This window comes from Parasteatoda tepidariorum, chromosome 3 (assembly GCF_043381705.1).
Source record: "Parasteatoda tepidariorum isolate YZ-2023 chromosome 3, CAS_Ptep_4.0, whole genome shotgun sequence".
Lineage (NCBI taxonomy): Eukaryota > Metazoa > Arthropoda > Arachnida > Araneae > Theridiidae > Parasteatoda > Parasteatoda tepidariorum.
The window spans coordinates 54,708,689-54,721,381 of NC_092206.1; the positions used below are offsets into that span (position 1 = coordinate 54,708,689).

Genomic DNA, 12,693 nt, shown 5'->3' on the forward strand with positions numbered 1-12,693 from the left:
AAAAAAAAATTTCTTTTTCCTTGTAAGATTTCAGGATTTTTTTCTCTTTTTTTTGAAAGATGTTTACTTTACCATGATTTTAGAAATAATCATTAGTTCCCTACTCTGTCAGTCTTTCACTGAATATCATCAATCATTCCCTTCCTCATCCCCTACCTAGTTTCTTTTTAATCATAGTTCAGTGAGAAAGGATATGACTCCTTGAACACCTGTTTTCTTATCATCTTGCCCTTAAGCAAGGGGAGTAAGAGTCATTATGTCTGTTGATTGCTTAGGGCAGAAGAGTTAAAACAAATAATTTTATTTGTCTTCTTTAATTCTTAGAAATCTTTTAAAGTACTCCCTACAGGGGCAGAAGAACTCCTATTTGTCCTATTATTTCAGTACCCCTCCTTTTTTTCCTGTTATTTCCTACTTTTTCTTATTTTTTTAAAAAATCACCTGTCATTTCTGCTATTTCCTCTTTGATTATAGTGACAGCCAAGGAAATGGAATAATGACTCTAGGTGAAGTATTGCAACTGCACCTGTTTTTCAATTCATTCATTTTAATAGATATAAACTTTCAAAAGCTTATTTCTTCCAGCTTATAGCTAATTTTGTTTCAGCTGTCTTTTGCTAATGTAAGAAAAGAATTTGATTTTTTTTTTCTTTTTGTATAAGTGTTGCATACACATGTATAGAGAGCTGTACAAATTGTAAGATAGATGGTAATTTCTACAATACCATACAATGAAAAATATATTCAAGAATTGTCATATTATGCAGATAAATATGTGCCTTAAAATTTCCAGCTTCTAGTACTTAACATTTCTGATAAATTAATTTATAATAAATGTATATGTAGCAGAAGTGTGATGTGATACAATGTGTGTTCATCAAGTGGGAATATATGTTCAGACATTAGTTATTTCATTTAACTGCTAATTATCTTTAAAGCTTTTCTAAATTTATTTTTTAAATGTTTTTCCTTAAATATTCATTCAGAGCTTAGATAAACAACTTCGCATAGCTGATATATGCTTCATACTTATGATAAATATTTTGCTTACTTATCTTTCAGAAAGTTGAGTATACATTCAATGTCAAATTAAAAATATATCTAACTTTGCATTTAGTACAATTTACTACATTAAGTATCTGTGTTTAAAAAAAATTTTTTTTTGATAAAATGTTTGTTTTTAGGACATGTCATCCAAAGTATGTGCAAAGAAGATAAGAGCAAATGGTTACAAAAGATTAAGTCTGATGTTTGCATTTCCCAGGTATTCAGCAATAACTATTCAGCTGCAGCTTTTTTTTTTATGTATTATAGTTTCCTTTATGTTTGTAGGCATTAGTGATACCTCTAAAGTTTTATGAAATTCAAATTGTTTTTGGAGGAAATTGCACTTTTGTTAAATGAAGCAGAGGTTAGGAAATATATTCAAACCTGTACTCTAAGGGTGACACTAAAAATTGTGTGGTATCTAAGTTATGTTTTTTAGATTTTACTCAAAAATTACTGTGCTGCTTTTTTTAATATGACATTTAAGGAAGAAGAAAAAATCAGTTGCTTAAAATAATGTGTTTGTTTGAATTTTTTTTTTATTTAACATAAATTTTTTATAAATCATTTCTGTCAGGGATTAAATGATTATTGCAAACTTATCTCTCCAAAGTAACATGAATGCCTTGTGTATGTTTCTTTTATATTGATTAAATTTGCAAGTTGGATGCAATGAAATTTTATAATGACAATAAAATGAGCAGACTACCCTATTATGCACACACCTTGTCTACTTTTGTAGGAATGAGAGATTTTAACAACTTGTTTTTAAAAAATAGCAAACTATTTTCTTAGCTGTTAAGAATACATATATATATATGTATATCTATAAAAACTTGTCTAAAATCATCAGAAATTTAGAAGATTTTTTTTTTTTATCGATAAGCAAGAATATTTTGCGAAATCCATGACCAGCAAAAAATATTCTTGACTAGAATAATTTTTTTAAAATTTATAATAACTAAATAAGAAATGCCTAGGGAACTCATAAATTTTTCTATGAAATTTAGATATGACTGACGAATATCAACTTTATTTACGATTTTAATAGAATCTTTATGCATGTTTTTAATTTTTATATAAATGTTACAAACAAAATTTGAAGTGGATTTTGAAACTGGAGAATTCTCATTAATCTGTTTCATCTATATTAAAGCAGTAAATAATTGTTGGTATAAACTATAGAAAAAAAAACTATATATATTTGGTTAAAAATTTTAAATATCATAAATAAAATTTTTGAAAATAATTGGCTTATTCACATTTCTCACCAACACATTGGTGAAAAGATATTCTTGAAGCTTACCTAAAACTTAGTTTTGTTTTAAACTGAGCTAACCATCTGTATATTTAGAACTATAGTTTGTATGAATTCCCACTGTCATGTTTGCACCACGATTGGTTTTTATTATGGAATTATCTTAAGTATCTCTTTTAAATCTAAAGCATATATATATTTTTTTAGGTGAAAGAAAGGATATACAGTCGTATCTTTAGTTCTGTAAAGACTAAAAAGAATTTATCAGCATCTTATTTTATTGACAATTCCTCTTTTGAAAGCAGCAGTTTAGAATTTCCTAGTCAGAGTTCTTTAAATGATTATGATAAAGGTGTGTAGAAAAAAATATTTGCATTATATACTCTTCAATATCTTTTTTGTAAGTTAGTACTATAATATTCAAAACACCCTTGTATTTACAATGAGCATGATAAATGTATGTGTAACAATTTCTTACAAAATTTTAGCAAAATTTAGCTTAGAAATATGTACAATATTTTACAATGCGGCAATTCACTTTTACTGATTTTAAATTGTGAGCTTAAGTTGAGATTTTTCATTGCTCATGTCTTTTCACCTTAACATTAATATGCTTTCTCACTTATAGTGGGAATTTGTAGACAAACATGTCAACATGCTGCTTGATTAGTTGCACTGTTTTAAATTTTTAGATATGTGTATTTTTGTGTTATGACTCTCTTGTGTCTTAAAAGCATCCTCATAGGTTAAATGTTTTTAAAAAAATGTAAATTTATTGAAAAAAGGGCAAGAGATTATCCATCTTCAAAAAGGAATATAATTGTCATGTTACATATAAATTTGAGGTTATTCTTTGAGTCCTTCTTTGTTTTAAATTATTATTATATATTTTTAGCATTTGTATGCAATTATAACATTGTAAATTAATGGAAATTTTGTAAGTTCACAAAATCTCAATCTGAATATAAGAGCCAATTCACGTTTTAAAGAAAATAAAATTGTCAATATTTTCATCTTATATTAATGCTTGATTATTAACTTTTACATATTTTTAAAGCTGCTTATAAACTTTGTGCAAGCTCCTTACATCACTTAGTATGGCTTCAACTTCAAGGAGAAACCAAGTGTATGCAAAATTGTCCCCTGACTGAGGTAATTGTTCTTTTTTATAATGACTATTTTTAGTTTAAAAATTATGTGCTATCAAGACAGGTGTCAACTATTACAATTTATCCAAGATCATTATGTTTTTATTGTCTTACGGTTGAGTAATAGAAATTTAAGTTTTTGAGAATTTCCAAAATAATCTGTTTAATAATTTTTCCCCCTCTAAATTACCAAGAGTTATGAAATTTCTTTGTTTGCAACTAATCTATGATATTTTTTTATTCCTTAAACAATTCTGGAAACGATAATAAAAAAACAAACGATTTGATAGAAATATGGAATAAAGAAAAAGCAAAGAAGTTTCATATCTCCTTCTAGCAAACTATTTTGAAACGTAATCTTCTCTCCTTGTAGAAAAGTAAGTGATTGTAAACTCAAGTGCTGCGCACAAAAAATTTAGTGGTTCAAATGCAAAATGATAAAAAGCATGGGCTTGTTTTAATTGAACCAAAAAGAACATTTTTTCCAAGAAATCAATTTAATTTTATTATTTCATAATGAGGTTCAAAATTTCAGTGTTGTATTATGTCAAATTTTTTATTTAATAGTAAATTCATGCAAATATTATGTAGCTATATAGAACTAATTAGTATATAAACCTTAAAATTGTGCTATTTTGAATTCTGTAGACGCTAATTATATATATATCTGTGTTATTGTACTTTTGATTGCTAAGAGGTAGTTTGGAAAGCTGCTACCTCTGATAAGTTAAAAAAATATGCTTTAAAAGTTCTCAAGCTCTGATTCAGTTTTTAAACTTGTTAATTTCTTAACTAATTTAATTATATATATATTATTTTACAGATATTTAAAGGCCTTCAATACAGTAATAAAAATCTTTCAAAAGGAAGTTGCGAGAGTCTGTGCATCCTTGATCTTGAAGCTTATCTTTATGCAACAGTTTATCAANAAGGATGCAGTTTTTTTCGACAAGAACGAAAATCAATCTATCACCATCGTAATTTTTTGGATCGCCTTTCCAAAAGCGAAATGTTTATGTGTCGACTGCGACAACTGCCAGCCGCCACTGATGCTACTAGGAGATGAAAAGATGATCAATGTTGAAAAATATGCCTTGTGACCCCTAACTGGACATACTTGTGATTCTGATGCCCCAACGATTTTATTGATAAGAAGTGATCTGCAGTAATAAACTACAACAAAAAAAATGAACTCTGGACTTTTCCTTGTGTTTTTTTAAATTATTGCAGCTAAGCCAAATTGTTTGACGTCTCCCACCTGCAACAGGTATGTGAAACTCCATTTACAAAGACATCTTGATTTCAAGTGTGTTTTCTTCTATGTTTTTTTATCTCTAAGGGTTATTGCTCACATCGCATAAAATTTAATTGTATTTTTAGTTTCGGCCAATCTTTAAATTTTAACAACCCCTTGTTTTATAACAGAGGTAGTTTGGAAAGCTGCCACCTCTGATAAGTTAAAAAAATATGCTTTAAAAGTTATATCAAGCTCTGATTCAGTTTTTAAACTTGTTAATTTCTTAACTAATTTAATTATATATATATTATTTTACAGATATTTAAAGGCCTTCAATACAGTAATAAAAATCTTTCAAAAGGAAGTTGCGAGAGTCTGTGCATCCTTGATCTTGAAGCTTATCTTTATGCAACAGTTTATCAAGCTAAAGCAGGAATAGAGAAGAAAAAAGCCACGATTAATAACTGGAATCAAGATTTATCTGTGTTTTGTCCTCCAGATATAGCTGACCCAATATGCACTGAGCTTCAAGGAGAATGGTGGCGAATTGCTTATGGATTGCATACTTGTTCAATTAAGTATGTGATTATGTTACCATTTATTTTTGATAATGTAAAAAAATTCTTATAAGTGCCCTGATAAATGTAAAAAATGTTCTTAAAAAATTATTCAAAATAATCTTTAAGTAAAAATATATAGAGCAATTTAATACATGGTTTACATTCATTGAAGTTTGAAATAATATGGTAAAATAACAATAAAAGGAAAATATATTAACTTTTTAACATAATAAAAATAGAAAAGAACCCGAAAACTTAAAAAATAATCCAAAATGCAAAAAAATAATGATAAAAATCTAAGAAAAATTTAATTGTCATCTTTTCCTGGGCCTTATTATATATAAAATTAAATGTTTTTCTTATTACTATAAGTTAATAATTTTTTTCCTACACATATAGGAGCTTGTGCAAATCATTCAATTTAAATTTCCTAAAATGTATTTTAATTTTTTAATCATGTGTTAACCTATTCTATGGGTAGTTAAAAAAAATTATTTTAAATTTTTTATTTTTTAGGATATTAAATTTGAGAATTTTCACCCTATAGAACATTTTTAAAAAAAGTATTGTTTTATGTTAAACCTGTTAAAAACAAAATTTCTTATTTCCACTTTTTCTTTCCTATTATCATACATGAAAATTTTGACTTAATAATTTTGCTCTACTTAGACTTATGTCTTAGAATTAATAAATAATTTCTTGAATTGTCATTTGATATTTCTATGTAGTTTAAACATTCTTCAAATTTAATTATTTTCTTTCTAAAGCCTTTGCTTTTTTTCTTCTATTCTTTGTTAAAATTGTACATTAATTTCTCATAATTAATATTTGTGTAGATTTTGTTATTCCCTTACTGAAAACATGAAATAAACTATACTAGTATATTTGTAAATGTTATGAGGCCTTAAAACTTTTTAATAGCGTGCAAAGTATTAAAATGTTGATAAAAGCAAACCCTACTTAATTTATCAAATCCCTTATTTCTGACTGAATTATTACTTTTTAGTTGCAGTCTCAAAAAGATCAAGCAATCCTTTTTGTAAAGTTATAGACCAATATTTTTATTTTTTAAATAATTACGTTGTTTATTCTCCTGGCAGATGTAAAAATTAGTGTAGAGCAGTTGAAACAAAACACTTTAAGTATAATTTTTCTGCTATTAGAACACAGAACTAATTCCCTTTTTTATAATTGTAAAATAATATCTAACGTGCGCTTACATGTTAATAGAAGAAAAATTATAATATTAAGTTTAGTTTAAATCAAAATATGCATCTGAGTAAGTATTTTATGCAACAGAATTAACGATGTGTTTGTTTATATAGAGAGAAATTAGGTGAATCAAGGCGAGTCTTACAACAAGGATTAGAAGTTATTAGAGGAGTTGGTAATCATGGCTTGGAAGTTCAGCTTGTTGTACATTTAGCTCAGTCATTTGCTAGTAGAGCTGAAATTTTGTTAAAAGTGAGTTTTTTATTTTAATTGAGATTTACGCAAACTGTTTAACTTAAACTTTTTAATTCAGTTGTTTTTTTTCATGACGTATATACTTAATTATAATATAAAATTCTAAATAATTATAGGACTATGAAAATTCTAACACAGAAAAGAAGATATTGCCAGATAATATTTCTGCCTTGCAACTGAGAGCTACTCACTATTGGAGTATCGCCATAGGCATGCTTGAAAAGCTATTGTCTGGTGGAATTGTTAAGCCTCCTAAGGAACCCATGTTTATTGGCTATGATAACATTTTATCGAAAGTAGAAATGAGGAATTTATTAGAAGATGGCAAATTATATATGGCTGTGCAGTTCATGGAAGCTGATAAACTCAATGAAGCTGCAGAAATTTTATCCAAATTGTCCTCACCCTATGGTTCATTTTATCTAGCACTGGTAAGAGTATATTTCAGTTTTGATATTTAACTCTCGGTTCTTCTAAGCTTTTAATTTTTCATTCATTTCTTTATCATAATTTTTTTTTTTTTTGCGTTACAGAATTCTGTCTTAACGAAAATTCTTTCTACTTTTAAAGAATTAAAAAGTATCTATTATAAACTTTTGCATCTGAAATAATACCAAACAAGAATAAAGGGCTTGACGAACCTTAAAACTAGACAAAACCGAAACCTTAAAAGAGTTATATTTTAATTGTAGATTTTCCGTTCGCAGCAGATGAGAGCATTCAATAATCTCTTTTACATAATAAAGGAATCACTTTGCATATAAATTATCGTTAATTAGTTAGAAATGTAATCTTCATTTATAAAATGATTCCATACTGCGCAGTAAAATGTATTTATGAAACCATTTCATGCAATAAATATTTTGAGATTTTAATGCATCTTCACCCGGTCTTATGATTACTTTTTACGCAGTCTACCCTAACAAAGAAATCTTGATATTATGGATCACATGACATGAAAGAAATAATTATATGCTGCATGGGGAAAAAATGTACATTTGTCTTTTGAAAATGAATCTGTAAAAGTATTGAGTAGCATCTGCTTCATGTACATTTTGTAAATTTAATTTCTTTAGTCTTTTTTTTTTTTCTTAATAAATTCTTAGTAAAAATTTTAATGGAATCATTGTACAAAAAGAGTATTATTTTAAACACTGTAAAAAAAAAAATTATTTTCATTTACCCTCACACAAATTTAAAAGTATTTGTAGTCTTTAAATTTATAGTTATTAGTGTTATGTACTTTTTTTATTTTTATTTTTCCTGTTTAATAGACAGACTGAAATAAAATGAAAACAATTACAAAATCTCTATTAAAAAACTTCCTGCAAAAAATCCTGAAAAAGTTCCTGTAAGTTATTTACTGACTTCTTAGACAAACAAAATTTGTTTGAAGATCATTAATTTTTTCAAAAGTGTTTTGTTTTAATTTTTATGAAACTGTAATGATTATTATGTATATTAGTGTACAGTCAAACCCCGCTATAGTGAACCTTCAAGGGACCGAAATTTTGGTTCACTATAACAGGGAGTTCACTATATCTGTTATGCGGGCAATTTAACTAATGGTTCCCAAATTCCTCCTTTTTATTGCACATTATTCAAATAAATGACTGAAAAATATTATGTAGTAGCAAAAAATTTGTTATTTTTTATTACTCTTCGTCCTGCGTACAAAAAAAAAAAAAAATTAGTAATCTTTAGCTGTTGAGCAGTCCTCACCATCAGATATGGAAACATTTCCTGACTCTCAGATAATTTTTTCTGAATTTCTGTTAGTCCACTTTTTAAACTTGACTAGCCTGCCATTCGAGCTCATAAAATTAATCTCATAAAATCGCTTAGCAAATTCATCGACATTTGTCCAGATACTGGAAGATTGCGGCTTCTTTGAATGCTGAACCACTTCAGTAATGCTTCTTCAATATCCTTGTGATCTGCTTTTCTCAACCTTTTTCTGCCATTTAAATTTTTTTCATGAGCAGAAATTGTTAATTGCCTATTTTTCCATATGTTACGAACTGTAGATTTGGATAGTTTATATTCCCTGCAAATATCAGCTTGATTACATCCATTTTCAATTTTTCTGATTATGCCCATTTTATAATCAATGGAGAAAATTTTATGTTTACTGCTCGCCATTGTTAAATTTGAGACACTTGTTTGCAGGCTTTTTTTAACTGCACTGAGAGCAAAAAGGAGTTGAAATGAGGGCCTTGTCAACACATATTAGTGTCCAACTCTTTGACCAATAATGAATAATTACTCATTCCCTCTGACAGAGAATGCATATTGATCCCACTGACACCGCCTGGGTTGGAAACATCTACTTGATTTGTTTAGGGATGGGAAAGTAAGATAAAAGAAGCAAACAAGAAAAAAATGCTTATCGCTACCTTCTCCACTATCGATGGTTTTAAAAATCGGTATATGTATTTATTTTGAAGTAGAAATTTCAAAATTATTACAAAAAAATGAAGAAAAAAATCAGTCGAAGACAGGAAGAAGTTCATTATATCCAACTTCATCACTTTTTTGGTTCACTATATCCACAAAAAATAACATTATACGGGTATAGCAAGGCACGGGACCGAACATTTTGTTCACTATATCCGGGAGTTCACTATAACGGGGTTTGACTGTATATTTCTTTAAATCTAGCAGGGTTTTTTTTAAATATAAAAATAGTTGTTTAACCTTGAGAATTATGTAGTTAAGACTTTTTTTTCTTTTTTTACAATGAGTTCCTAAAATGTTTTTTTATAATGAGGACTAAAAATGTTTCCTCGATTGTGACAAATTTTTCGTGGACGGCGTTCACACATTCTTTTATATTATTTATATCTGTAAATGAGAAAACTCTAAAAGTTTGTTTGTGGGAATTTTATTTTTTTAATTTTTAGTGTTCCATAATATTTACGACATATTTATTATTATTTTTAAATTTCATGTTAACACCTATGAAAAATTTTGCTACAGGTCAAATTTTGCTAATTTTGCTTCAAATTTTAAATAAGCCTTTTAAGTAAAATTTGAGTTCTATTCCGTTTATATAATATATGTATTGCTTTTTTCACTTAAATTGTTATCTTTTGATTGAACTATTACTAAAATTTTTTTTTTTATTTTTTACAGACTTTGAAAAAGTTTGCTTCCCAAGAAGACAAGTTTTCCAATGCCAGAAACATGTTCCTATCTAAAGCGCAAAGAGCTATTTATGACACAATGGATCGAATAAAAGATAATAACAACCACCCTTTGAATAGTGAAATCCATATTGTTTTGGAAGACATAGAAAATGAACTTGGTACTGGACACTCTATAAGTATGAATTTTTTTTTTATTTCACATTTATTATATATCATTGAAAAATGTTGATATTATTACATTTATATAAAAGTTCTTATTCGGAAAAATTTTATAACTACAAAAGATTGAAATTGCTATTAATTTAGATCTTAATTTCTATATTTTATTTAATTAAGATTACATTTTAAATGTTTATTTTCTTACTTAAAGAGAGGACCTATTAGAGGAAGCTTTGCCTGTTTGTAACTTGAGGTATAAAAAATGTTACTGATTCTTAGATGTTACTGATTAGTTGATGTTTATCTGAACTGGTTCTTTACCAAGTTTTGGGTTGAAAATCCAGTTAATATAAAAAAAGACATTTATTTAAAGATCAACAAATCTTTACACGATTTCTAATAAAAACATGACACTAACAATTCCATCTAGTCAGATTATTTACCGTACAATAACATCAGATTTAACTAAACTGCAGTAAACTCTTGGGGCGATTTTAGTTTTATGTTGTCCACATTTCTTAACTTAAAATATGTCTTATATTTTCCCCATAGTATACTACACTTTATCAAAAAATACCAAACAGTAATTCCAAAATCAAAAAAAATCCAAAGCAGTTCCAAAAATGTTCTCTTTTTATGAAATTATTTCGTTGTACTGTTTTTATTATCGCGTAAGTTAGTCTAATTTTTCATGCCTGTTACAATTCCAAACTTTTAGTTACAAAGTTGACTGACTTTTCAAACTTTGCAAAATTGACTTATTTGTTTTATTGGTTAGCTTTCTAAAACTTATTTGCTTTATTGTTCTTTATTTCAATAATTTTTTGACTCATTAAAACAACTTATTTCTTTTTGAAATAAAGTGTTTGAAATTCTGAAAATCTTTGTATCATATGTTTATTTATGAAGACCTTTCATTTAATGTATATCCCAGTATGTGTCGACCTGTTGTATAAAACAATTCTCTATTTTTGATTAATTGATTGCAAATTCCTAGTATATCGGGTGTATAATTTAACCGTTAAAAAAAAACAGATACAAAAATGATTTTTTTATTAAAAATATATTTTTAAAAGTATGAAATTTTGAATTCTTTGGGTGCAGTTAAGATTTTTTTGTGGGACTTAGCTGATGAAGTAGAATCTATCACAAAGTGCAATCTGTATGATGACAATGCCAATGCGCAATCAAATCAAACAAATCAGACGCAGAACATCAGATTGTGCAGCGATTGCAAAGTAACAGTGGGTCTACTAAAAATAATTGACAAGAAACATTAAATCCCAACACATAAAAAAAGTGACAAAATTATGCACTACAATAGCTAAGTAGAAAACCGCTTACTTATGGTTTTTCAAATTGATTCCTATATATTTAATACATTCTATTGTTACGCCATAAGAGTTTCAAATTTAAACCATCACTTTTTTTTGAAGCGTTCGATTTGTGACGATACGATCATAATTTTACATCGTTAGTTTATAATTTATCAGCAGTTATTTATCATTTTGCGGCTCCTTTAACATGGTTTTTCTTTCCGGTGTTTTCATGTTGTTACAATGTTCGAATTCTGATTTTGAATTATCTCTTTTTGTCACGTTGTCTGCTATTGACTTCCAAATTGCAAAATTAAAATAATGTTGAGCAATATAAATTTTTAATGTTCTTCATTGGCAGACTTAGTGGAAGAAAATTAAAGTCTGACCGTGATTCTTAAACCCTTAAATTTATATAACTTTAAAGTATTTAACTACAGTGTTTAAATGTTAAATTTTTTTCTATTACTTTAATAAATTGTAAAAACATAGTTTTAGTAATTTATTTCTGAGAATTGTAATACTATAGCTCGGGTAATATTCTGTGAGTCATACTTTCTGTTTTTATTTATTTTGTCCTCTTAGGTAATGGTACTTCTGATGATCCTGATGAATTGGATGCATGTGATGCTGGTACTACTATAAGCAGTTCTTTTTATGCCACCCCAAATAGTTTTATTATGAATAAGCAAAGCACTCCTAAACCTTCATCTAAATTTATGTCCAGCAGCTCTAAACTGGCTTATACTAATAGTGATTGTCAAACGGTAATTCATTTTTTAACAACTTATTATTTTTATTTATTTTATTTTTTATTTATTTGTTTATGAATATAGTATTGTAAATAGAAAGACGGCCTAATTGTTTTTGGAAAGTGGTATCATAAAGTAGACTCCCCCAAATGCAATAATTATGAGGTGAGCGGTATGTTCAAAAATAAAAATTGCTTGAAAAGGCTTTGTCATATGCATTTGAGACAATAAACATTAAGACATTAATTAAGACATCATTGCAAGCATCATGGATATAAAATAACATCAGTATTTATGAAATTTTTGGTGTTTTCAAGCAGTTAACACTATTATAAGTATAAAAAATTTATAAGAAATCCTCATTGCAGAAAGTTATTATGCCCCAAGCATCCTCTTTAGGGTTGTGTCTGTGTCTGGCACATACATACGTGTCTATTAAGAGAGTACACTTTTATGTGTATCAAATGACAAACTTTATTGAATTAGATTTAATTGTTGACCTTCAATTTTGATGGTCTAATGGTGTGATAATCCATTCTAGATATTCGTATTTTCAGTATCTCCTAAGCGTAATTTAAAATCATTGCTTAATTCAAGATG

At 27.5% G+C, this 12,693-nt stretch overlaps 1 protein-coding gene across 1 annotated transcript in view; it reads left to right on the forward strand.

Annotated features, from left to right (window-relative positions):
- Positions 1-12,693, forward strand: part of LOC107438605 (Nucleoporin 358kD) — a 57,097-nt gene that overhangs the window by 14,860 nt on the left and 29,544 nt on the right. Inside the window, 8 exon segments of the mRNA XM_071178657.1 lie at positions 1,185-1,264; positions 2,513-2,657; positions 3,363-3,457; positions 5,009-5,268; positions 6,576-6,714; positions 6,834-7,148; positions 9,853-10,042; positions 11,927-12,108. Coding sequence (XP_071034758.1) covers positions 1,185-1,264; positions 2,513-2,657; positions 3,363-3,457; positions 5,009-5,268; positions 6,576-6,714; positions 6,834-7,148; positions 9,853-10,042; positions 11,927-12,108 — 1,406 coding nt within the window.